At 40.3% G+C, this 23,978-nt stretch overlaps 2 protein-coding genes across 4 annotated transcripts; one reads left to right on the forward strand and one right to left on the reverse strand.

Annotated features, from left to right (window-relative positions):
- Positions 1-211: 211 nt before the first annotated feature.
- LOC124985423 (uncharacterized) lies at positions 212-22,993 on the reverse strand. Of its 3 annotated transcripts, none has more exons than XM_047554116.1 (3): positions 22,956-22,993; positions 12,902-13,274; positions 212-2,501 (listed from the first exon to the last, which is right to left on the reverse strand). In XM_047554116.1, exons 2-3 carry the CDS (start codon positions 12,934-12,936, stop codon positions 1,550-1,552), a joined length of 987 nt encoding a protein of 328 aa, XP_047410072.1. In that variant the 5' UTR covers positions 12,937-13,274; positions 22,956-22,993; the 3' UTR covers positions 212-1,549. The 3 variants fall into 3 exon arrangements, with proteins under 3 accessions (XP_047410072.1, XP_047410070.1, XP_047410071.1); XM_047554114.1 differs by having other exon boundaries at positions 212-2,597; XM_047554115.1 differs by lacking the exon at positions 22,956-22,993 and adding an exon at positions 18,962-19,053 and having other exon boundaries at positions 212-2,597.
- On the forward strand, positions 1,673-9,021 carry Ifit5 (interferon induced protein with tetratricopeptide repeats 5). Its single transcript, XM_047554113.1, has 2 exons — positions 1,673-1,869; positions 5,663-9,021. Exons 1-2 carry the CDS (start codon positions 1,865-1,867, stop codon positions 7,104-7,106), a joined length of 1,449 nt encoding a protein of 482 aa, XP_047410069.1. The 5' UTR covers positions 1,673-1,864; the 3' UTR covers positions 7,107-9,021.
- Positions 22,994-23,978: the final 985 nt, after the last annotated feature.

Raw genomic sequence — 23,978 nt, forward strand, 5'->3', positions numbered from 1 at the left:
TTCTCTCAAGATTCTCTCAGTTCAACAGTCTGTTTAAAAAAGATTGATAGTCAAATTCCATGTAGTAATTTCAGCATGGTCAACATACTCCCTCAACAGCCAGGTCTTTCTTCTGAATCCTGAAAATGTATGTTCCTTTAACATTTTTTACAGATGATTTGTGTTTTTCTGAATTCAATTTCTAAACAATGTAAGTAGATAACCAGGAATTTTCCCTTGATATTTTATAAACAAAGACTGTTTCTTAGCCCACATACAGCTAAGAGAAGGGTAGGGGAAGAAGTAGGAACACAGAAGGGGAAGAAAATGATCAATGTACTGGAAAACTTCAAATATCGGAGCTCTATCAAATTTTTCTACAATCTCGGTAAGAAGGAAATTCTGGATTTATTTTTCAATGCAAAATAAATCTGAGTACCTTTTCTAAAATTTGGTTTCAGACTTAAGTATGACTCTAACCTGCAGGCCCTCCACACCCATGTTCTCTTTCTGACCTCATTTCTTGTGACTTACCCCAACTGGCTCCCCTAGGACCACAAAGTTTATGTTTGCCAAGGATGTTCCCACCTGAGGGACTTCGCACCTACCTTTTTCTCTACCTGTAATACTTTTCTCCAGTTCCATACCCACAGTGCTCACTCCTTCCTCCCCTTCAGATCTTTGTGCAATGTACTACTTTCTCAGTGAAATCTTCTCTCACCACCATGCTTACAAAACATTCTACACCCCAACCCTCTATATGCTAGACTTTTTCTGTAGCACCGACATTTAATAGACTTTGCTTATTATGTTTATCTCCCCACACCAGAAATGAACTCCATGAAGGCACTGGCCTCTTATATTTTATTGCTGTATTGATAGTACTTTGATCCAAGTCTGGCTCTTAGCAGTTGTTCAATAAAATTTGTTGAATGAATGAATGTTTGAATCCAAAGAGCACAAAAATCTTAATGTATGGGAATTTCTTATTTTCTGCTCAGGTTCCCATTTCAACCCCCATCCCTTGTCTTTATTGGGACCTTATTACACAAGCGTCACTGCAAAGGCACAGAAGAAAAACAGTCATACAACTGTGGCTGGAAACGTACACACCTCTGTGTAAAGCTTAAAATGTATATGAATTTAAAATTTTTTTTAGTTGTTGAGGGACCTTTTTTATTTATTTATTTATATGTGGTGCTGAGAATCGAACCCAGTGCCTCACACATGCTGGGCAAGCGCTCCGCCGCTTAGCCACAACCCCAGCTCTGTATGTGCATTTTGAAGACAAAGTTTTTCTGCTTTAAATATACCAAGTAAAAACACAGGTGTACAGCGTTGCGTGTTGCTGGCTGAATCAAAAGACAGGAATGGAAGCAGAGACTTCAGTTTCACTCGGGTGGTAGAAAGCTGGAAAGAGCATCCTTGCCACAATTACAACAAAAACCAACGCTGAACAATCTCCTGTGATTTTTGTTTAAAAAAAATAATAAAAATAAATAAAAATTAAACAGTTAACCGAGAAGCCCATGAATTCAGCAAGGCAGGTCAGCCGCAAGACCAAACAGCATTAGTCCTGCCGCAAGTTCCACTCAGGACGATCCATCACCGCTCTGCAAAGGTTTTGCCGCGGCTCCTCCGCGCTCGCGTTCAGTTTCGTTTTCCGGAGCTGATCTCCGGCGCCCGGGGCGATCAGATTCGGTTTCCAGTCGGGACCCGCCTTCAACAAAGACCTGCGCGCGGCCGAGTCCCCGCGCTGCCCACGCCGGGCGGGAAGCGCGCGCACGCGCACACGCCTCCCGCCGGCCGCCACAGCAGGGGTGCCGGGGGCTGCGGAGCGAGCGCGAGGCACCACCGCCCAGACGGCCCGCCGAGCCCAGCCGCCATGAGGTAAGGGCTTCCCCACCCAGCTTCTCTCAAGCCCCGCGTCCGCTTTTGTTTCAAACCGGTGTCTTCTCGTGTTCGTCCCCAGGGCAGCACAGCGGCCCTTCAAGGGGACGCGCCCCCTGCACGTCTGCGTTTGGGACGCTCCCCGGAGTCCCGCCCGGGTCTGCGGCGTCTGAAGTCCGGCGGGCCGCGGAGGAGGCGGAGAGAACCTGTCCGGGAGACCCGACCTCCTCCCGCGGGCTCTGAAAGCCCGCCCGGCAGGGCGGAGGGCCGGGCGTCGGTCCCCGCGAGCCCGTCCCTTCCAGGGGGTCTTTGGTTGGCGCCGTCGCGGCGGGTGACCAGGCAACGCCTCCGAGGCCGGTTTCCTCGCCGCGCCGTTCTCAGCCGCTGGTGCTGGCGACCGCCGCCCCAGCTCGTTGGCACCCGCAGAGCCCTCCGTTCCTGCCCGGGAAGCCCCCAGGTCCATGCTCGGCGGCGGCTGCGTGGCGCTGGTCTCCTTGCCGGGCCTTCTTCCAGCTGCCGTGCCCTCCGCGTGGCTCGCGCGGTTTCGCCGCAGCCTCCTGGCGTCACGTTGGCTTCCACTGCTCTTAGCGTTTCCGTTATCAGGGTCTTGAGTTCCCTTCTTTGGAGCTGCCCTTGTACCACGTACAGATTGTTCATGTTCCACCCAATCCGTTCTCTTAAGCTCTAAGAGTTTAACTATAAAAATTAATGCCATCCACCTCTGGGGTCTGCGGAAAGGGTTAATTGCTTAGCACATAATATTTGTACAGTAAATGTTAAGTGTTACTATCATTATTATCGTTAAAAGTTAGGAAAAAAGTTTAAGTGCCTCACTTCTAACGTTTGTAAGAAAGGAGGGAGATATCAGCAGAAGGCTTGAAGAAACAACCAGGAAAAGGGGGTAGATGTATTCTGTGCAGGATGGGCTGGAAGAGGGTTTGGCCCCACTGGGGACTGTCCTCCCAGTGACAAATTTACCTAAAGCCAAATTGGTTTATCAGATGCCATAACCTGTCTACCAGTTTTCCAGAATCAAAGTTAAAAAATTAAGCAGATGAAGTAGAATTTATTATGGTGTCCAGTTGAGCATCAATTCCCCACCGTCTGGGAAAAGCACTTTAGTGTCTAAATGTCCCTTTTGAGATCTTACAGCTGCATTCCTATTATCTCCGCCTTGGACGGGGCCCAGTGAGACCTTGTGAACAGAGGCAAGTGTTTATTTGACTCTATGGTGGGTAGAGGACTAGTAAGGCCATATTGTCATGAATTTGGATGGACTGTAAGAACATGATACATTTTGTCATGCTTTTAGTAAGTTACACCAGAGAAGGAAAAATTTCTAAGGTTCATTATTAACAGGTTTCCCATTCTGAATCTCTGGATCAAAGGCAATAGTCTCTAAGACCTATTCTCAAAAATCCAAGTATAGAGCTAGACTGTAAGCAAGGATATAAAACAAGTAGGACAGGGGTTACTGAAGTGGGGGAAGAGTTTGGAGCCATCATTTGAAAGAGTTGAACTGTCAAGAATTCCCTCATTTGAACTTCTGGTGCTTTTTATGCTAGACCTGTATCTCTGGGCTGGACACCCCAGGAGCTGACAGTACATAACTGGTTTCATTCATTCAATAAATATTTATTGAGCTTCTGTTATGTGACTGGTATACACAGAGGCAAAAAATAAAGCAAGAACAAGGTCCTTATACTCATGGGGTTTATATTTCAATGGAAGAAATATACAAATAGCAGATAAGTGAGTAAATAACATAATTCAAAAAGTGGTAAGAGCTATAAGGAAAATAAGACATTTAAAATAGAGAGTAAACTACATTGCAAGGGTTACTTTTTAGATAGCTCTGTCACAGGCAGCCTCTTGGGTAGGGAATATTTGAACTGAGTTTCAGAAAAGCTAGTCATGCAAAGATTTGGAGGTAGAACATACCAAGTAGAATAAGAATAAGGTGATAAAGCCCTAGAACTTCTGTGCCCAAGACTGAAAGAAGGTCAGTTGAAAGCACAGTGAACAAGGGGGAGAATAATAAGGGAATAAGTTGGACAGATGGATAAGGCCAGCTCCTTTAGAGGCTTATAGAACAGAGCAGGGGCTATATTAATATCTAAGGGAAGTCCTCAGGAGATTAAAAATCTGACTTATTTAAGCAGAAGAAACATAACTTAGTTTTCTGCCTTTTCAAAAGTTTATTGGTACTGATTGGAGAATGGATCACTGGGTACCAAGAGTGAAAGCAGGCATTACAGGATTTTGCCCATCCCAAAGGAAAGATAGTTTCGATTTAAACTAGGAAAATATAATCTCCCTCTGCCTGAGGTTGCACTTCTTTACTCCCATCGTGGTGAAAATCCTGGAAAGAGTGGTCTGTGTCCCCCCTGTTCACTTCTCCACCTCCCATTCTGCCCTGGACCCACTTCACTAATGTTTTCATTCCTACCATTCTGTTAACTGCTTTTATCAATGTCCCCACAGCTTTCCTGACAAAACAGTGATCTGTTTCCTGTCCTCATTTTCTCCACCTCTTTGAATCATTTTATGCATTGGATATTCATCTCTCTTCCTTGAAATAAGTACCTTTTTTTCCCCTTCAGCTTCCATTACACCATGTTTTTTTGGTTTTCTTAAACTTCCTCACTGGTATTTCTCGGCCTAATTTCCAGATGCTTCTAATCACTAGTCCTGGAGTATTACAGCTTAGTTTGTGAACTTCTTTTCCATGCTCATTCCATAGGTTATCTCATTCTAGGTCTTGACGGTTTTGAAGTTCATCTGTATGCTGGTGACTCTAAATTTTATATCTCTTATTAATTTCACTCCTCCACATCTCCAGAATTTTCTTCATTTCTATTTTCCAACTTCATATTTGGCATTTTTCACTTGACTGTCTAATAAATATCCAAAATTAACATTTCCCAATAGTTCTCCAGATTAATTCACTCAGTTTCTGAAGGCAAAGTATGAGAGTCGTCCTTGATTCCTTCTTTGCCTGCTGGCACTTCCCATACCCAACCCATCAGAAAGATCAAAATATGACTATCCACTCCTCAGAAACCCTCTACTGCAACTCTAGGGTAAGCCTGCGCTCTCTCTTTGGATTTCTTCAACAACTCCCTCATGTCAGGAGATTTGCTGTGGCCATCCTAATTAAAACTTAACCATCTCAGAGTCCTTGCCAACCTCCCATTTCCTTTACATTATCTTAGTACTTATCATCTCACGTACTCTTTATTTTCATTTATATTTTGTCTTTATATCATACCCGCCCCCTATTAGAATGTAAGTGGTACCAATTTATTTTATTTTGTTCATTCTTCTATCCCCAGTATTAAAATAGCATCCTGCACATAATAGGCTTTCAAAAAATATTTGAATGAATGTATAGCTTCCCAACCAGTTTCTCATCTTTTTCTCTTGACCCACTATTGTCCATTGTTTACCAAGTAGACAGAGGGATTTTTCAAAACCTAGACCAAAAGTTACCATTTCCCTACTTCAAAATCACCTTCTAGGACTAGGAATATAGATCGAGGATAGAGTGCTTGCCTAGCATGTGTAAGGCCCTGGGTTTAAATGTCCAGCACTGAAAAATAAAATTTAAATGGAATATTTCTGGGATAGAACTATAAATCAAGGAAACCAACGCTAAGTTATGAGATCCTAGTGCTTTAGTTATAAAACCAAATAAGATAAAATTGGTTGATATGCAAAGAGCAGTAATTAAGGTTTAGAAAATTATTCCCTTTATTTCTTCGAAAAATAAAAAGAATTTTATCTTTTACAGTGAAATTCCTAAGGACTCCTTGAAAGCCATTCTGTTAGAGTTGGACTGTCACTTTACATGGAATTTACTTAAGGAAGATATTGATCTGTTTGATGTAGAAGATACAATTGGGCAACAACTTGAATTTCTTACCACAAAATCCAGACTTGTTCTTTATAATTTATTGGCCTATGTGAAACATCTGAAAGGTCAAAATAAAGATGCCCTAGAGTGTTTGGAACAAGCAGAAGAAATAATTCGGAGAGAACACTCAGATGAAAAAGAAGTACGAAGTCTGGTCACTTGGGGAAACTATGCCTGGGTGTCTTACCACATGGACCAGCATGAAGAAGTTCAGAAGTATATAGACAAGGTAGGGAATGTCTGCAGGAAATTGTCCAGTCCTTCTGACTACAAGTTGGATTGCCCTGAAATTGACTGTGAAAAAGGGTGGGCACTCTTGAAATTTGGAGGAAAGTATTATCAAAAAGCTAAAGCAGCTTTTGAGAAGGCTCTGAAAGTAGAACCTGACAACCCTGAATTTAACATTGGCTATGCCATCACTGTGTATCGGCTGGATGATTCTGATAGGGAAGGGTCTGTAAAGAGCTTTTCTCTGGGACCTCTGAGGAAGGCAGTTACCCTGAACCCAGACAACAGCTACATTAAGGTTTTTCTGGCACTGAAGCTTCAAGATGTTCATGCAGAAGCTGAAGGGGAAAAGTATATCGAAGAAATCCTAGACCAGGTATCATCTCAGCCTTATGTCCTTCGTTATGCAGCTAAATTCTATAGGAGAAAAAATTCCTGGGACAAAGCTCTTGAACTTTTAAAAAAGGCCTTGGAGGTAACACCAACCTCTTCCTTCCTTCATCATCAGATGGGACTTTGCTACAGGGCACAAATGATCCAAATCAAGAAGGCCACACGCAACAGACCTAAAGGAAAGGATAAACTGAAGGTTGATGAGTTGATTGCATCTGCAATATTTCATTTCAAAGCAGCTGTGGAACGAGACTCCATGTTTGCATTTGCCTACACAGACCTTGCCAATATGTATGCTGAGGGAGGCCAGTATGGTAATGCTGAGGACATTTTCCAGAAAGCCCTTCACCTGGAGAACATAACCGATGATCACAAACACCAGATCCACTATCACTATGGCCGCTTTCAGGAATTCCACTGTAAATCAGAAAATACTGCCATCCACCATTATTTAGAAGCCTTAAAGGTCAAAGACAGGTCATCCTTGCGTACCAAATTGACAAGTGCTCTGAGGAAATTGGCTACCAAGAGACTTTGTCACAATGCTTTAGATGTGCAGAGTTTAAGTGCCCTGGGATTTGTTTATAAGCTGGAGGGAGAAAAGAGGCAAGCTGCTGAGTACTATAAGAGGGCCCAGAAAATAGATCCTGAAAATGCAGAATTTCTTACTGCTCTCTGTGAGCTCCAACTTTCCATTTAAATACATACTTTAGGAAGTGTGGTCTAAGTTTCCCCTCCATTTTTGTTTCTTGTATTCTGTTTATTTTAATCCATATTCATTATAGAGCCAATATTGCTTGAGTTGACTGTGTACCAGACATTGTGCTAAATACTTTCTGTTCATTATGATGAATCTTGCTGTTTTCTTTCTTTTTTTTAAATTAAAATTCTATAATCCATTAAGAAACAACAACAGTCCAGCTGTTGTAATTTTTTACAATGATATGGCCATTGTGAGTTGACACCCTTAATCTCTGCTATTTATAATTTCTGATTAAATTTTATGAAATTTCCCATATTGCTTATGAAGTGAGTGTAATCCTACATAAACTTGATAGCTAAGTAAGGAATACTCTTTTTCAGGAGTGCAAAATTGTATTAAGCAAGCTCTTAACTATGTAGCTTGCAAAAAACAACCTTCCACTTGCAGTTACTTTGAGTCTAATAAGGATATTTGTCAACTTGAAAATCACCTGAAGAATTCTTTTTGTTGGAAAAAGTAATAGTAAAAAGTTTGTCAATCTCTGGTGACTTCAATAAAAGGGGGAAACTAGAACAGGAGAGAAAAGATATTCTCAATGTAAATACTACAGAACTTAGAGGATTCATAAGAAATCAAAAGTATCTTCCTGAATGTTCATTACAGACCTAGAAATTATAAGAAAAAATGAATAATGCAATATCATTAAGCTCATTTCTATGGGTTTTTAAACTGGGAAAATAAACCTACACCGAATCGAGATAGAGTTAATTTTATTCTTTCCAATTAAAATTGCAGTATTTTTAGGTTAAAATCATTGAGATAGGAACCAGACCAGCTTCTTAAAATTGAGAGAACTGATAAACAAATGGATAAAGTAGATATCCCTAACCTATATTCCCAGACTACCAAAATTATTAGTTGGATCTGGATTGGGTGCAGTTCTACCTCCACTCTGGCCTTTGTTTTAACTATTTTAGTATTCCAAAGTGACTTCTGTGAAACTTGCTTTTGTTCAAAATTTTCATATTATCAGTTTATCTCACAATTTTCCTGTAGATTCTCAAGAATAGTTAAGCTTTGTTTTCTGTTTTAATATTCACCTCAAGGGTTCATTTCCTAAAGGCTTTTATCCAAGAAGGTTAAAACTTTTTTAAGTTGGGGTGTTACATTGTGGTTTCTCTAATGTTGTATCTTTGGTGATAGACCAATTGTATAACTATTGCTGCATAACTGGAAAAATACGCCACATGATTTAATTCTCCATTTTCCCAGTGTAGTTTTTAAAATTCTTGTGTGTTTGACTTTATTTTTAAATTTCTGTTATTTGTTTTCTATAAAAGTAATGAATTCTCATTGTAAAGTTTCAAATAATTCAGAAGTATATTAATTTAAAAGTAAGAACATTTCCCTTGCCCAACCCCAATTCTACACACTGAACAGAAACAATTTGATATGACTGTTTTCAGATGTTTTATATGCATGTTCAGATACACATTTATACTGCAGTGTATCTCATGAATTGTTTGTTAAATATTTTAAGTTGTTTCCTTTTTGTTTATTTTGTTTGTTTCATTTGTTTAAGAAGGAAGAACAAGGGAGGAAATTATGTTTACTCAAGGATTTCAAGTCTGATCTCCTAGTAGAAGCATTTGTCCCTTTCAGATGTTTCAGGATATTTATCAAAGCAGAACATTTCTCCCATTGGGAATAATGGAGTTAAGGTAATATTCCCACAGAGGTACTTCACACAATAAAATACAGTTATAATATCCAAATAAAGATACAACTCTAAACCTCTATATTTAAAATAGTAGTAGACATTAACATATATTGAATGATTTTAAATTCACTAACCATTAAAACTTTGAAATATATGAGAAGTTATACTAAGAATGTAGAATCATTATATGAAAAAACAGCTCTGTTAGTCAAAATGAATATTTTAAAATTTTGTCAGTAATTATACTTACTCTTCTAAAACATAGCTAAAGAATTTTATCTACTCTTGGGATTGAAAAATATCAATCAGAATTAATAATTTCATCCTTAGCCCTTATTTTTTTTTAGTGTTAATTTTTTTTCTTTCATTCTTTTTTTTTATTGTAAACAAATGGGATACATGTTGTTTCTCTGTACATGGAGTAAAGGCATACCATTTGTGTAATCATAAATTTACATAGGGAAATGTTTGATTCATTCTGTTATTTTTTCCCTTCCCCCCATCCCTCCCACCCCTCTTTTCCCTCTATACAGTCCTTCCTTCCTCCATTCTTGCCTCCCTCCCTAACCCTAACACTAACCCCTCCCACCCCCCATTATGTGTCATCGTCTGCTTATCAGCAAGATCATTTGTCCTTTGGTTTTTTGAGATTGGCTTATCTCACTTAGCATGATATTCTCCAGTTTCATCCATTTGCCTGCAAATGCCATAATTTTATCATTCTTTATGCCTGAGTAATATTCCTGTGTGTGTGTGTGTGTGTGTGTGTGTATGTGTGTGTGTGTGTGTGTATATATATATATATATATATATATATATATATATATATATATCACAGTTTCTTTATCCATTCATCAATTGAAGGACATCTAGGTTGGTTCCACAATCTGGCTATGGTGAATTGAGCAGTTATAAACATTGATGTGACTGTATCTCTGTAGTATACTGATTTTAAGTCCTTTGGGTATAGGCCAAGGAGTGGGATAGCTGGGTCAAATGGTGGTTCCATTCCAAACTTTCTGAGGAATCTCCATACTGCTTTCCAGAGTGGCTGCGCTAATTTGCAACCCTACCAGCAATGTATGAGTGTACTTTTTTCCCCACATCCTCGCCAACACCTATTGTTGCTTGTGTTCTTGATAATCGCCATTCTAATTGGGGTGAGATGGAATCTTAGGGTAGTTTTGATTTGCATTTCTCTTATTACTAGAAATGTTGAACATTTTTTCATATATCTGTTGATTGCTTGTAGATCTTCTGTGAAGTGTCTGTTCATTTTCTTAGCCCATTTGTTGATTGGATTATTTGTATTCTTGGTGTAGAGTTAAGAGTTCTTTATATATTTTGGAAATTAGTGCTCTATCTGAAGTATGAGTGGCAAAGATTTTCTCCTACTCTGTAGGCTCTCTCTTCACATTACTGATAGTTTCCTTTGCTGAGAGAAAGCTTTTTAGTTTTAATCTATCCCAGTTGTTGATTCTTGCTTTTATTTCTTGTGCTATGGGAGTCCTGTTAAGGAAGTCTGATCCTAAGCCGACATGTTGAAGATTTGGACCTACTTTTTCTTCTATGAGACGAAGGGTCTCTGGTCTGATTCTGAGTCCTTGATCCATTTAGTCCTTATTTTTAAAAATGTGTTCTTCCCTTAACTAAAGACTTTGGGTCTATCTAAACATTTTGGTCCATCTGGGACTTCAAAGACCTTTAAAGGTGGCATTCTGTATGTATCAGTTAGAACTCATGGCTTTAAATGGCAAAAAAAAAAAAAAATTGACCCAAGCAAAAATGGGAATGTAATGGCTGATGAAATTTAATAGTCCAGGGTGAGTGCTAATTTCAGATGAATTCACAGGGACAGGTAGACCCCTAATGCAGTAATAGTAAAACTATCAGGCACTAATACTGAAAGTCAAGTGGCACTGAGCAGCCAATAACCAAATGTATACTGCTGTACACATACATTTGAAAACACCTGTGTCCTTTGTCCCCAGAGACTTCTTTAAGTTTTACACTCCATTACTTTTCTTCCTACCACCATGAGACACTCACATCTCCTCCCCATCATAGTCTGTATGAATCCTCTCCAAATTGTCTTTATCCTTTCTAATGGTTTGTGCTCAGAGTTTAACTCAATACCTAAAATGATTTTTAAGACCATAATAGAATGATTCCTTCTTTTTTTTCCTGTGAACTGTACTTTTACTAATGTAGCCAAAATCAAAATATTCACTTGTTACATTTTCTCTTGTGTAGGTTTTTCCCACACATTCCTTTTTTCCCCGCTTCCTTAGCAGTGCTAGGGATTGAACCTAGGACCTCCCACATGGTAGGCAAGCCCTCTACTACTGAGCTACATCCCCAACCCTTTGGTCAGGATCTTGCAATATTACCCAGGCTTTCCTTGAACTTGTGATCATCCTACTTCAGCTTCCTGAGTAGATGGGATTATAGGTGTGCAGCACCATGCCTGACCCACACATTCCATTTTAAGGTACCTCTTTCACATCCTGTACCAGAGCTTTTTGAAAATGTTTTGTCTCGGTTGCATTCAGGGCTTCAATTCAGATGACCCATAGCTCTAAAAAGTTGTTCAAAAGAAGCTAGTTTATAAAATACTGGTCATTGCAAAAATCAGAAAGCCCAACTTAAACTGACTTTAAAACAGTAACAAACAAAAGTAAATCTTATCTTCAATAAAGACTTGATCTAAGTGTGACCAAGAGGTAATTGCTTTCTACTTCAAAGGCCTTATTTATCTAACTTGACTCCCTTCTGAGAAAGCCTTGGTTTTGTGATCCTAAGATGGCTATCATATGCTTTCCTGTTCCTTTCCATTGGAAAAGAGCGTTATCTCCTTACATCCATGTAGGAAGTACAGGTGTGACAGAACAATCTTAGATAACATGCCCTCTCAAATCATTCATCTTGTCCTGTGGGGGAAGGAAGGTATCATGCTTATCAAGTTAGTCACACAACTGTCCTTGAAAGCCAGGAGTGGAGAGGAAGCTGACTTCTCTAGAAACATACTGCAAGGTATGGAAGTGAACTTACCAAGATATTAGTATTGGATATTGGTTGCCCAAAATACCAACAATGTAGATTGGAAAAAAAAAAAAAAAAAAAGACTTCCCTTCCTCCACACTTCCCTCTCACACAAGTAAAATATCTTATATAGGAGAGCCAGAGTTGTAGTGCAGTGGTAAAAAACTTGCCTCACATACACGAAACCCTGGGTTCATTCCCTGACACTGGAGAAAACAAACAACGCTCCAGTCCTTAACATTGAAGCCACCAGTAAACTTTATGCTGGAATTTCAGGTTTTCTTAGTCAGGTCCTATTCCTGTCCACCTCAGCATCACAGAGGGCATCAAGGTAGGACCTGGTTGGTTCCTGGAAAGTGGGGCAAGGAAGCTACATTATAGCAGTGGCTGCCAACTGTGATTTAGATAACTTAAAAAAAAAATGGGTGGAACAACCAGAAGCATTTTAGCATGTGAACGTGAGTCTGAAGCACTAAAAATGGCTGTGTGCCCAAATTTATGACATTCAGTAAAACTGGGAAGCCAGCACCAACTTATCCACCAGCTTTTTGAAGTCCACAGACCTTGAACAAAATGAGTCCAAATTCAAGGTGATAAAAGTGAGCATAGGAAGAACTGGACATCAAGGGACTAAACCCAGTATTCCATGTGATGAGTTTGTGTGCATGATTTTCTCTCTCTCTTTACACATTGTGCACACCTGTGACCCCAATGGTTGGGGAGTCTAAAACAGGAGGATGGAAAGTTCAAAGCCAGTCTCAGCCACTTAGTGAGGCCCTGTCTCAAAAAATAAAGGGCTGGGGGTGTAGCTCAGTGTTAAAGTGCCCCTGGATCTGATCCCCAGTACCAAAAAAAACAATGACCAGAGTTTTCCACTGAAAAAATTCCCTCATACATGTGTGCACACACCCATAGCACCTTAGCCTTTTATATTACAAAATTGCATTTTCAGAGTCAACTTTTCCTCTCCCTTCCCCACACACCTTTCTCTGTGGCCTTATGAACTATAGACAACTGCTTTATTCCTTACCTTAAAGTACATAGTAATTCCAATGCATTCCACATAATTCAGAAGACTCCATTCAGGGTCAGATTCAGACACTGAATCAGAAGGTGATGTACTTCATTAGTTAGTTTTTAGAAATCCGCAGATGAGCTATGCTCATAGAAAAGCTTTTGGGAAACGTGGTCTGTATACTATCGCGTTTTTCAAACTTTAGTGTTCTTGCAAATCATGTGGCAGTCTTGTTAAAAGGCAGATTCTGAGTCAGTAGGTCTCACAGGGTACTGAGGTTCTGTACTTTAAACAATCAGTGATGATGTTCTTTTGACTGTATTTTGAGTAGTAAGAGTATACAAAGTTGCTCCTCAAACTCAGCTGCACACTAGAATCACTTGAGAAGCTAAAAAACAACAACAAAAAAATGAAATACTCACATTGGGGTCCCCTACCCTCAGGAATGACTTAATAGGCACAGGATGTGATCCAGGCATCATGATTTTTAAAATTAATTAATTAATTTGTTTTTTGCAATACACATACTTACAGAATATACATAGACTGGAAAACTCAACAATCAGCAAATAATGCAATTAAAAATGAACAAAAGGCATAAGCAGGTATTTCATTGAATAGAATAATCAAGTGGTAAATAAGCATATGAAAAAACACCCAGCATTATTAGTTGTTAGAGAATTGCACATTAAAACCATAATGGGATATCTAAGAGATTGCCTATGGTACAATATATACATAATGCATATACATGTATACATTATTTTTTATTTGCAAAATAAAGTGTTAACAAACCATAAGACAAAGTATCATGATTTTTAACTTTCTGAGGTGACACTATGGTGCAGCAAAGTTTGAGAGACTATGATCTATAATGTAAGAAACATAAACATAATAAAAGTCACTGGGCTAATAGGCTTAAACAGATACTCCTTGATCTCTTGAGTATCTGTTTGAATCCCTCATTGCAGTTGGTATACAATAGGTCTACTAAAAGTTTTTTGAGTTGAATTGCACAGTATACTGCCCTACCTCTGAAATCTGCTCTTACCAATTGCCTCAAAGCCCCTAAATCCAAATCCTAATTAGGTAAATTCATCCTGTCAAGCCTGATACAATCCCATGATATAGGCCCAAGTTCTTCTCCTTGCCTATTAGATAAGCATGCCCAGGAAGTAGCTGCAATTGCCCTTCAGGAAAAGAATCTGTCCAAATTGTGAAAGTGCTCTTGGAAACTATTTCTTTGAGCACTAAAGCTGAGAAGCCCTTTCAACAAATGATAAATCATCTGGCAGAAAATGGCTTTAGAGTAACAAGTAATGGAACTAATGGAGCTCTTGAAGGTATTTGCTGTCCTCTGTGCAGAGCCAGTCTGAGCAGTTGATCAAGTGAATCAGTTTCAAAGACAATATATGCAGTCACTATTTCTAGATTGATGTAAGATGAAAATTATCACAGTTCAAGAAGAACATTGTAGATCCCTAGAACTTTAGAACCAGGAGCACCCTGAGGAAATGCCTGCTCTAATCAATTTTATAGATATGAAAATTGAGACTTGGACTTGTGATGTGACTTTATTAAGACTTCCCGGCTAATTTATAGACTGTAGTTGATTCTCTTGGTTCCTGGGTCAGTAGCACTCCTCCCTGGTTGACAAGAGTTTGTGCCTGTAATCAGTAATATTTATCACACCAGGTTCAACCTTAGTTGACAGTTGATCTGGCCATGAAGTGACAACACCATCATATGACATCAACTCCAACACAGAACTGTTCTACATTCAAGAATAGTTCTTTTGTGGAATGTTTACTATGGAGGTTAAAGAAAGTAACAGAAGATGAATCAACATGTAGCATGCTTTTGTGTAATTGGTGAAGTATAAGAAATTGGAGTCCATTTGACTTTGATGATTAGAGCAGTCTCCTTTGAATAGTTCAGAGGTAATAATGTTTTTACCCTGATGCAGTCATGAGAAACACCTCTCAGCTCTCCAAATACAGGAATTACAATTGAACAGAGTCTTGTCTGCTACACACTAAATCTGGTCATGCTTCCCAGTGTGGTAGGGATGCTAAGGTCCTTTGCTGGGGAGGCAGGACTCCTCGGACAAGCAACTGGGGCTCCAGGATTCCCTCAGCCTTGTCAAATTTTCCTTAAAACTACTCTGTAATCTAAGATGTTCCAACTTCCTTTTCTTCCGTATCTCCTACTTTGGGGACAGACCTGCATCATGGTCAAACAGCTCTCTCAGTCTCACTCTGCTCCTGACCCATTTTAACTTACAGGTGTTACTCCTACTAAATTTCTTGCATGTTCAATCTGATCTTAGATCAAGCTGACACCCCTAGTGAGAGAAATGCAATCAGGCCTCTGGCTGTAGGGTAAATCATATTTACATAATCAAAACTCCACTTGATAATATTTGAGTTGGAAAACAAAAGAGGGAAAAGAGGTAAGGGAGTATGTCTGAGTCCCCTTTGTGCTGCCAAAACAAAACCTGAGATGGTGATTTCTAAAGAACAAATTTATTTCTCACAGTTCTGAAGGCTGGGAAGTCCAAGATCAAGGCATGACAGACTTAATGTCAGGTAAGTGACTGGTCTCTGCTTCTCCTCTAGAGGAGAGGCTCTCTGTTCTTTGCATGACAAGAGAGCAGAAAAGAGAAAGAACCCACTGCTGTGAGCCCATTTTTTTATAAGGGCTCAATCTGTTGAGAAAGGCCTCACGAAGGCCACATGAAGGCCACATCCTCATGATCTAAGCACCTCCTTCGAGGCCTCCACCTCTTAACACCAGTGCTTTATGATTAAGCTTCCAGCACAGGAGTTTGCAGGGAACAAACACATTGAAACAACAGCATGACAAAGCATTATAAATGAGCACACCATGGGCACCCGCTGCAGGGTGGGAGAGCCCCTCCAGCAAAACTGAACTTTTTCCTCTTTCCCTCCCTATAAACAACATGTGAGTCTATTTTTAGCAGCCTCCCCTTTTAATACCAAGCTTTCTACTTGAACAACCCTTCTCCCCTCCTCTCCCAGAGTAACAGCTTCTCTGTTTCTCTCTACTTCTTAGCCAAACTTCCCTGGATCACTGAAATGTGATTTCCTCTCCTTAACTTTCTCTTTTCCTGGGATCAAGCCACACACACCCAGTTCTACCCTAACTACAATCACCTCCTTTTCTGGCAGTTTCATATTTATTAAGACAAATTTGTTCACTAAACATATTGTTTATTTCACTTTAAGCAAAGACAAAGCAGAATCTAATTGCCAGAAACATGCATAGAAATGCCAGGTATGTGTTCCCATCTTCTGTGAACTGAGAGGATCCTCTACAATTGCACAATACATACATACTTCAGAACCTGTTGCACATGATAAATGTAGATTCATATTTTTCATTTAAAAAGAAGGAAGAAAGAAAGAGGAAGGGAAAGAGGGAAGCAGGAAGGAAGGAAGCAGAGTGCTGTAACACATGCAATAACCAGAATTCAGCTAGAACAATTGGCTTCTTAATATCCCCTGGCCTGCCTTCAGAATTCTCAATATCCTTTTTCCATGATGACACCTAAGCAGGGTAACCAAAGAAACAAGAAAGGTGAGAAATGTAAGCTTTGGGAAAGCCACACCTCCTGGGAGGACTCAGGCCTCACTGATGAGCCCCGGGCCAGCATGGATTAACATGGTTTGGACTCTGAGCACACTGCACACGATCGATGCTCTAGGGACACATTGCATGATCACAGCTAACTGCAGGTGTTGTCAAAGGGCAGTATGTGTATTATGCTTACAAAATCCTATGAAGCCACTAAAAACAAGCTGTATTTATTATTTCCTCTTGCAAATGAGTACTTTGAAATTTAGAAACTTATAAATAAGCCCAAAGTCACATACCTAATAAGAGGTAGGAAAGGATTTAAACCCTGGATGTCTGGCTCTAGAATCTAGTACTCAACCACTCTGTAATACTTGCTAAATAGTCATAAACTTTGAGATGAAGGACAAGGGCAGATAGAATCATGTATTTTCAGAGATCCTAGGTGATCCTAGAGGACCATTCAGAGCTCTGACAATCAGGTCACCAGACACTGTTTTACCCAAAGTCCCCAAAACTTCCTGGAAAGAACTGTGAAAGGGAATTAGGCGTTTGTGATGCTGGGATTAAAATCTGCTCTGAAGCCACTGCGAGAATGGTCTAGGAAATCAAGGGGCTCAATCTAAGGGAGAAACCATCTCAAGAATTGGATGTTGGAATTCAGAGATTTGTAATAAATTCCTACAAAAAAGATGCGACCACCTATGGAAGACTGAAGAATCGTTAAACAATCAGAAGCTAGAACATCTAGTCCTTTGCCTGTGGGAGGAAGGATGCATCCCTGTGCACACACCAACCAGCATCAGACCTCTCCCAGGGAGGAGGGCAGTATGAGAAAGCAAAGAGATGCCTGCGTGTAGCCATTGCACAGTGCATACATACTGCAGAACCTGTTGCACATGATACATGTAGATTCATATTTTTCATTTAAAAAAGGAAGAAAGGGAGAGAGAAAGGAAGGGGAAGAGGGAAGCAGGAAGGAAGGAAGGAAGCAGAGTGCTGAAACACATGCAATAACCAGAATTCAGCTAGAACAACCGGCTTCTTAATATCCCTGGGCGTGCCTTCAGCCTCTAGAACCCGACTCTGGAAAGTGACTCTGAGACTTTAACTCCACTAAATATTAGTTTGACTTGAGAGGGGCTTCCTCTCTCCAAGCTTTCCCTTTTGCATAGTGCATTAACTCCAGCGATTTTATCAAAGGGAATAAACAACAAATATAAAAATCAAACCAAACACCAAAACTAAAAACCATTTACAGGCCATTGTGTGCAAAAATCCTTTATTGAGAAGGTTTCAGTAGGCAGGAAACCTGCAACTTAAAACTTAATGTTAGATAATCCCTGTTTCTTAGAGGAGAAAGAGAGGTGTATTGGGAGGGAATTGAGGAAGACGGGAAGTAAAGAAGGAAATGAAGAAAAAAGGGGGGTGGAGAGGAGAGAGAGAGGAAGGGAAGAAGTAAAAATTTTTGATCATTTCTTGATATTCCTTGATATTTCCATGACTCTGGGCCTAGCCTGATTCCTATGCCTATTCTTCCCCCTCAGCATCAAGAAACATCCCTCTATTTTTCTTAAACAGAGCCATTTCATTTTCTCTCTTATACTCAGCCACAGACCCACTCATGCCTAACCAAGTTCAGCTAGTTGTTTCATTCAACAGAAAGATCTTTCATTTCCACTTTCCTTTAAAGAGAATTGTGGTTGCAAATAAACAGCATAATACTCCCCCATTTGGTAGGAATTACCTATTTTGAAGTAAATTCAATCACCAAAATTGTCATTATCTGAGTATAGCACAATAAGCCTGATACCAAATGGACCCAGAATCCACTCTCCTATAGCACTTGATTTCATTGGTTTCTAAAATTTTTCTAAAATTTCACTTTAATATATATTTGAGATTCTGCATCTCATACCTTAATTCTTTATCAATGTGCATCAAATCCATTAGCATTTTTGTAGGGCTCATCATAGGGAATAAAAAGGGGGACCCAGGATTGAAATCTGGGCTCTCAAGGAGGGCAGAGGGGTTCCAAAAATTATTTCATGAAATTTTGCCAGTGGCCACCCCTAGCCAAGACAAACTTGTCATTCATATTAACTTTGTGGCTTCACATAGGCGATAAAAATACTGAAAAATGCATCACAACATTTTTTTTCCTTTGTGGTACTGGCTATTGAACCCAGGTCTCATGCATGCGAGGCAAGCACTCTACCACTGAACTGTATCTCCAGCCCCTTTAAAACTTTTATTTTTGAGGCGGAGGTTGCTAAGTTGGGGAGGCTGGTCTTGGACACGTGATCCTCCTGCCTCAGCCTCCCAGATAGCTTGGGATTACAAGCCTGTGCTTTCGCAGTAGGAAAAGGCTTTGTGTGGGATGGATAGCAAGCAGAGGATGGAGTTGAAAGAATAGGAAGCAAAAATTTAAATGTTTGTGCTGAGGCCAGCCTTGCTTAGGTGAAAAATTGGACAAACCTGCAACTTCTAGAAAGCAATCTCCCTGAATCCAGCAGATGGCAGTGTTGCATAACAGCTCAGTTTTAAAAACCTTATCTCTTTGCAGCTCCAGACCCTGTGAGAGAGAAGACTTACAAAATGACTGCTATTTAGAGCAGAGAGGTGAATATTGAAGTATGACTCAATGCCCTGAAATTTTCTCCTTTGAACCGAGAGAAGCCATACGCAATGCCCAAATCCCAGCAACACCAAGAAGTCCCACACACCTTTGTGGACCCCCTCACCTGCACATTTGCCAGCTTGTTCTTGGTTCTGCATTGGCCTCAGATGTCTACTGGAACCTCTCAGCTTGTCACACAAAGTGACTGCCTTCGTCATTTCCCCACTCCCAGCCTCTTCCCCTGAAAAGAGTTGGGGCTGATTCCAACCCCTGCATTTTAGAATTCCCTTGGACCACTTTAATTTTCTCTAGCCCATAATGAATCCTTCCTCTCCTAATCCCTAGAGTTGTCACACCCTTAGGCTCAGATCAGCATTTAGTAACCGACACCAAGAAGAAACTAAGAAACTGAGTTTATTCTACTTTACCAAAGTAAACTTGGGCTTATGGAGGGGGTGTTGGATGTTTTTAATTCCCCACTGTGTATAACATAGCGCCAGACTGCAAAGAGGTGTTTAATAAATAGCTGTTGGTTTATTTACCTTTGCTCGACAACTCTTAAAAATGCCTGCCAGCATGCTAATTTTCAGCAATTTGCAATTGAGTTAGGGTACAGCTACAGGCCTGGGGGAAAGACTCCAGTCAGGGACTAGTTCTCTACAGACCCAGACTGTGGAATAGAGATTTCATGTAAAAACATCCTGTGCAATGCCTGTAAACAAAACCCCATCCTTTCTTGCTTGGGGCATGTGTGTGATGAGACTTTTCCTAGTGTTCCAGCGCTCTCTGTGAGCAGTTTCCCTTCCCACAGAGCTGTTTAACTAAATCTATCAGTACTTTGTAGTATCGTTTTTACATTCAGGTCTCAATCAAAAGTTTTGGTTACTTAGTATCTTTTTGCCAACTCTTCTTTTTGTCACTCTATTCCCTTTCCCAAACCTGTGCTACAATACTCAGTGCCCTAGACCCCCTGCTGTTTATGTGCCACCTCTCCCAAGGTGTTCTATTCAGACCCTTTGAATTAGGAATATCTACACTATTGTTTCTGTTCTAGGTACAAGTGCGACTTCAAACAAACACTTCCCAGACTTCTCTGCTCAGCCCTACCCTGGTTTGTGTCACAGTTCTCTAGAGCATGTTTTTCATTCATTCTTCCTTTCATTTGTTCATGTATTCTTCTTATTCATTTATTCATTCACCAAGTATTTATTGAGTGCCTACTATATGTCAGGCACAGGAGTCAGTGGTGAATAAGTCAATATGCTTCCCATCCTCAGAAAACTTGTGGGGTTTCATGAGAGAGAGTGGAGGATGGAATTTTTAAATAAACACACAAATATATAATTATAATTATCATGTTCTTTGAAGAAAAAAAACAGGGTGCTATGAGAAAAAATAATACAGGTGGGGGATATGTAACTTAGCTATGGGCAGTGATTAAAGATGGATTCTCTAGAGAAGTGGCATCGAAGCTCTGGCTCAAAAGATGAGAAGTGAAAAAAAAAAAAAAAGATGAGAAGTGAACTGAACCTGGTGGCACTTGCCTGTAATTCTAGTGACTTGGGCGACTGAGACAGGAGGATTGTAAGTTCGAGGTCAGCCTTAGCAACTTAGAGACCCTGTCTCAAAATAAAAACGGTTGTGGATAGAGCTCAGTGGTAGAGCACCTTGGGGTCTCCTCACCAGTGCTGCAAGAACAAAAAAAGAGAGAGAGAGAGAAGTGAGGGTACATAGGGATCAACATAAAAGTGACCCAAACCAGGGCTTAGTACTTAGTGAAACTGGTAGAACTGAGTACTGAAGTGTGCGGAGAGGTTGGGGATGTAGCCCAAGGGCAGGAGCCACACCCATGCTATCTTGTACATAAATGTTATGGTTTAGATATGAGGTATCCCCGCAGAACTCATGCATTAGGTTATTCAGGAATGTTCAAGGTGAAATGATTAGATTATGAGAGCTGTAACTTAATTGCTTACAATCCATTTGATGGATTAATAATTTGAATGGTGTCTTAGTCATCTTGGCATCACTATGAACAAGACCTGACATGCAGAATTTAGAGGAGGAAACATGTATTTTGGCATATGGTTTCAGAGATTTAGTCCATGGTTGGCCAACTCTGTAACTGTGGGCCCAAGATGAGGCTAAAGGGTGTGGCAGAGGAAAGCAGTTCAGGACATGGCAGCCAGGAAGCAGAGAGAGAGAGAGAGTGCTCCACTCACCATGGACAAAATATAAACCCCAAAGTCACACCCAATGACCTACCTCCTTTAGTCATACCGTGCCTGCCTACGGTTACAGCCCAGTTAATCCATAAATGGGTTGATCCACTGCTTAGGCTACATCTCTTATAATCTAATCATCTCCCTTTATTTCCCCTTTGAAAATCTTGCACTGTCTCACACATGAGCTTTTGGGAGACACCTCATATCTAAACCATAACAAATAGACTAAAGGGTGGTAACTGTAGGCAGGTGGGTCATGGCTGGAGGAAGTAGGTCACTGGAGGTGTGCCTTTGGGGTTTATATTTTGTCCCTGGCTCCTCACTGTCACTCCCTGCTTCGCAGCCACCAGGAGCTGTGCAGCTTTCCTCCATGGTATTCTGCCTCACCTGAGGTCCAGAGCAGTAGAGGCAGTTTGACCATGGACTGAACCTCTGAAACTGTGAGCCAAAAATAAACTTTCCCTTCTCTAAGTTGTTCTTCTAGATATTTTGGTCACAGTGACAGAAAGCTGACTAACACAGTCATATTCCAGTGTGGGTACTGAATGGTCATGCCAAACCTATATGGTACTGTGATTCCGAAAAGGGCTTTTCCCTCCCCATTTGAACTTTTTTTTAATTCAATTTTATTTATTTTGATACCAGGGATTGAACCCAGAGGTGCTTAACCACTGAGCAACATTCCCAGCCCTTTTCAGTTTTTTATTTGAGATAGGGTCTCACTAAGTTGCTTCGGGCCTCACTAAGTTGCTGAGGCTGCCTTGAACTTGTGATCTTCCTGTCAACCTCCTGAGCCTCTAGGATTAAGGCTTGTGCTACCTCACCTGGTCCCTATTTGAACTTTAGACACTTAGATATCTGAATTTTTTTTTTTCCATCTCTGTGTGAGCAGGGAATGGCACATTTAGAGACAGAGAGGTCTCTGGTGTCTGCTGGAATAAAGAGGCTGCCGCATCTCCCATCCCCTCATTTCCAGATTCTTCCCCACCAAGACCCACACTTAGACTCTGCTCTGACCCAGTTGCAAAAACAAACTCTCCAGGAATGAGAATAAGTCTTTCTCCCTAGGACTGTGAGTTCTCCCTCTTCCATCATTAGACTCCTTCCGCGGGAGAAGACCTTACTTGCTATCATGAAAGTAACACTTTTAGGAGAAATTTTTAAAAGGACTGCATTTATAATGCTTATTTTAATTCTTTTTAATGTCAAAACCTTGAAAATAATGTTATTTGATTTTAGACCCCAGAGAGATCCTTGACTCTTAAACAATTAAGAGCAATAATGAGAGAAATAATGACCTTGAGTGTACTTTCTCCTTATTGTCATCCTAGGCCTCAGGTATATAAGCCTGTAAGGGGCACCAGGAGTGAAAGAGGAAGTTTTTTTTTTTTTTTTAGATTTATTTTTATTGTAAACAAATGGGATACATGTTGTTTCTGTTTGTACATGGAGTAACAGCATACCATTTGCATAATCATACATTTATATAGGGTAATGTTGTTTGATTCATTTTGTTATTTTTTCCTTCCCCCCCACCCCTCCCACCCCTCTTTTCCCTCTATTCAGTCCCTCCTTCCTCCATTCTTGCCCCCCTCCCACCCCCCATTATGTGACATCATCCACTTACCAGTGAGATCATTCGTCCTTTGGTTTTTTGAGATTGGCTTATCTCACTTAGCATGATATTCTCCAATTTCATCCATTTGCCTGCAAATGCCATAATTTTATTATTCTTTATAGCTGAGTAATATTCCATTGTATATATATACCACAGTTTCTTTATCCATTCATCAATTGAAGGACATCTAGGTTGGTGAAAGAGGAAGTTTTAACCTGCAATTCAGATTCCAAGTCCATGCAAGAAAGGGTTCCCAATCTGCTTTGTAAGCAATGGGGCCCATTAATAGGTGACACTATCCCAACCACCCATGCCCTCTGCCGGTGTGAACAAGTTGTTCTTACCAAGTTCAGTTATTCTGGGCAACAACTTCAGTTACTCTGGAGGGCATATTCTGTGAACATGTTAATATATTTCAAACTGTTTCCTCAAAGGGGAGGATAATGGGTAGGGAATTGGAGCTACTGTGAGATGGGCACATTGAGTTCATTTTTAATTTTTTTTTTTTTTACTCTTGCATATGTCTGGAATGTTCTTTAATGAAGTGTTCTGTTTAAAATGTCATTCTTTATATCATTATTTAATACCCACTCCTGCCTCCAAATACTTTTCTGTACTGTGGGACAGAACCCCAGTCACTATCACCAATGAACTGATTGTTGCTCTGGTAACAGGTATAAAAATATATTGTTTGGTGGAGTTAACAACATTAAAAAGACTCAAACTTTGAAGCATAAGAAGAGAAACTCTGATATCTACCCTGAATTCATACTATTTCATTTCAATAAATCCTTCCAGAATTAGACCTATCAGAACCAGGAAGGTGAGTGCCAAACAGACATTGGCAATGGTGCAGGCACCTCAAAAAGAACCCTCTGCTGGCTGGGAAGGCATGACTTAGGTCACTAGGAAGGTGGAACTCACTTTGGGGGCAAAGTATTCTTCCCAGTCTCTCCACCCGCTGCCCCCAGTGCTCCCAAAGAAAAGCCTGAGTCAGTCACCAGCAAATGAAACCACTAAGTTGGAAGTAGT

The sequence above is a fragment of the Sciurus carolinensis genome, chromosome 5 (genome assembly GCF_902686445.1).
Source record: "Sciurus carolinensis chromosome 5, mSciCar1.2, whole genome shotgun sequence".
Lineage (NCBI taxonomy): Eukaryota > Metazoa > Chordata > Mammalia > Rodentia > Sciuridae > Sciurus > Sciurus carolinensis.

Bases quoted from the DNA above. Each gene is read 5' to 3' on its own strand.
- LOC124985423 (XM_047554114.1), bottom strand. From the start codon at position 12,936: ATGTGGAATGCATTGGAATTACTATGTACTTTAAG. The intron at 2,598-12,901 runs GTAAGGAATAAA...CCCTTTCCGCAG, and splicing joins GAATTACTATGTACTTTAAG to ACCCCAGAGGTGGATGGCAT.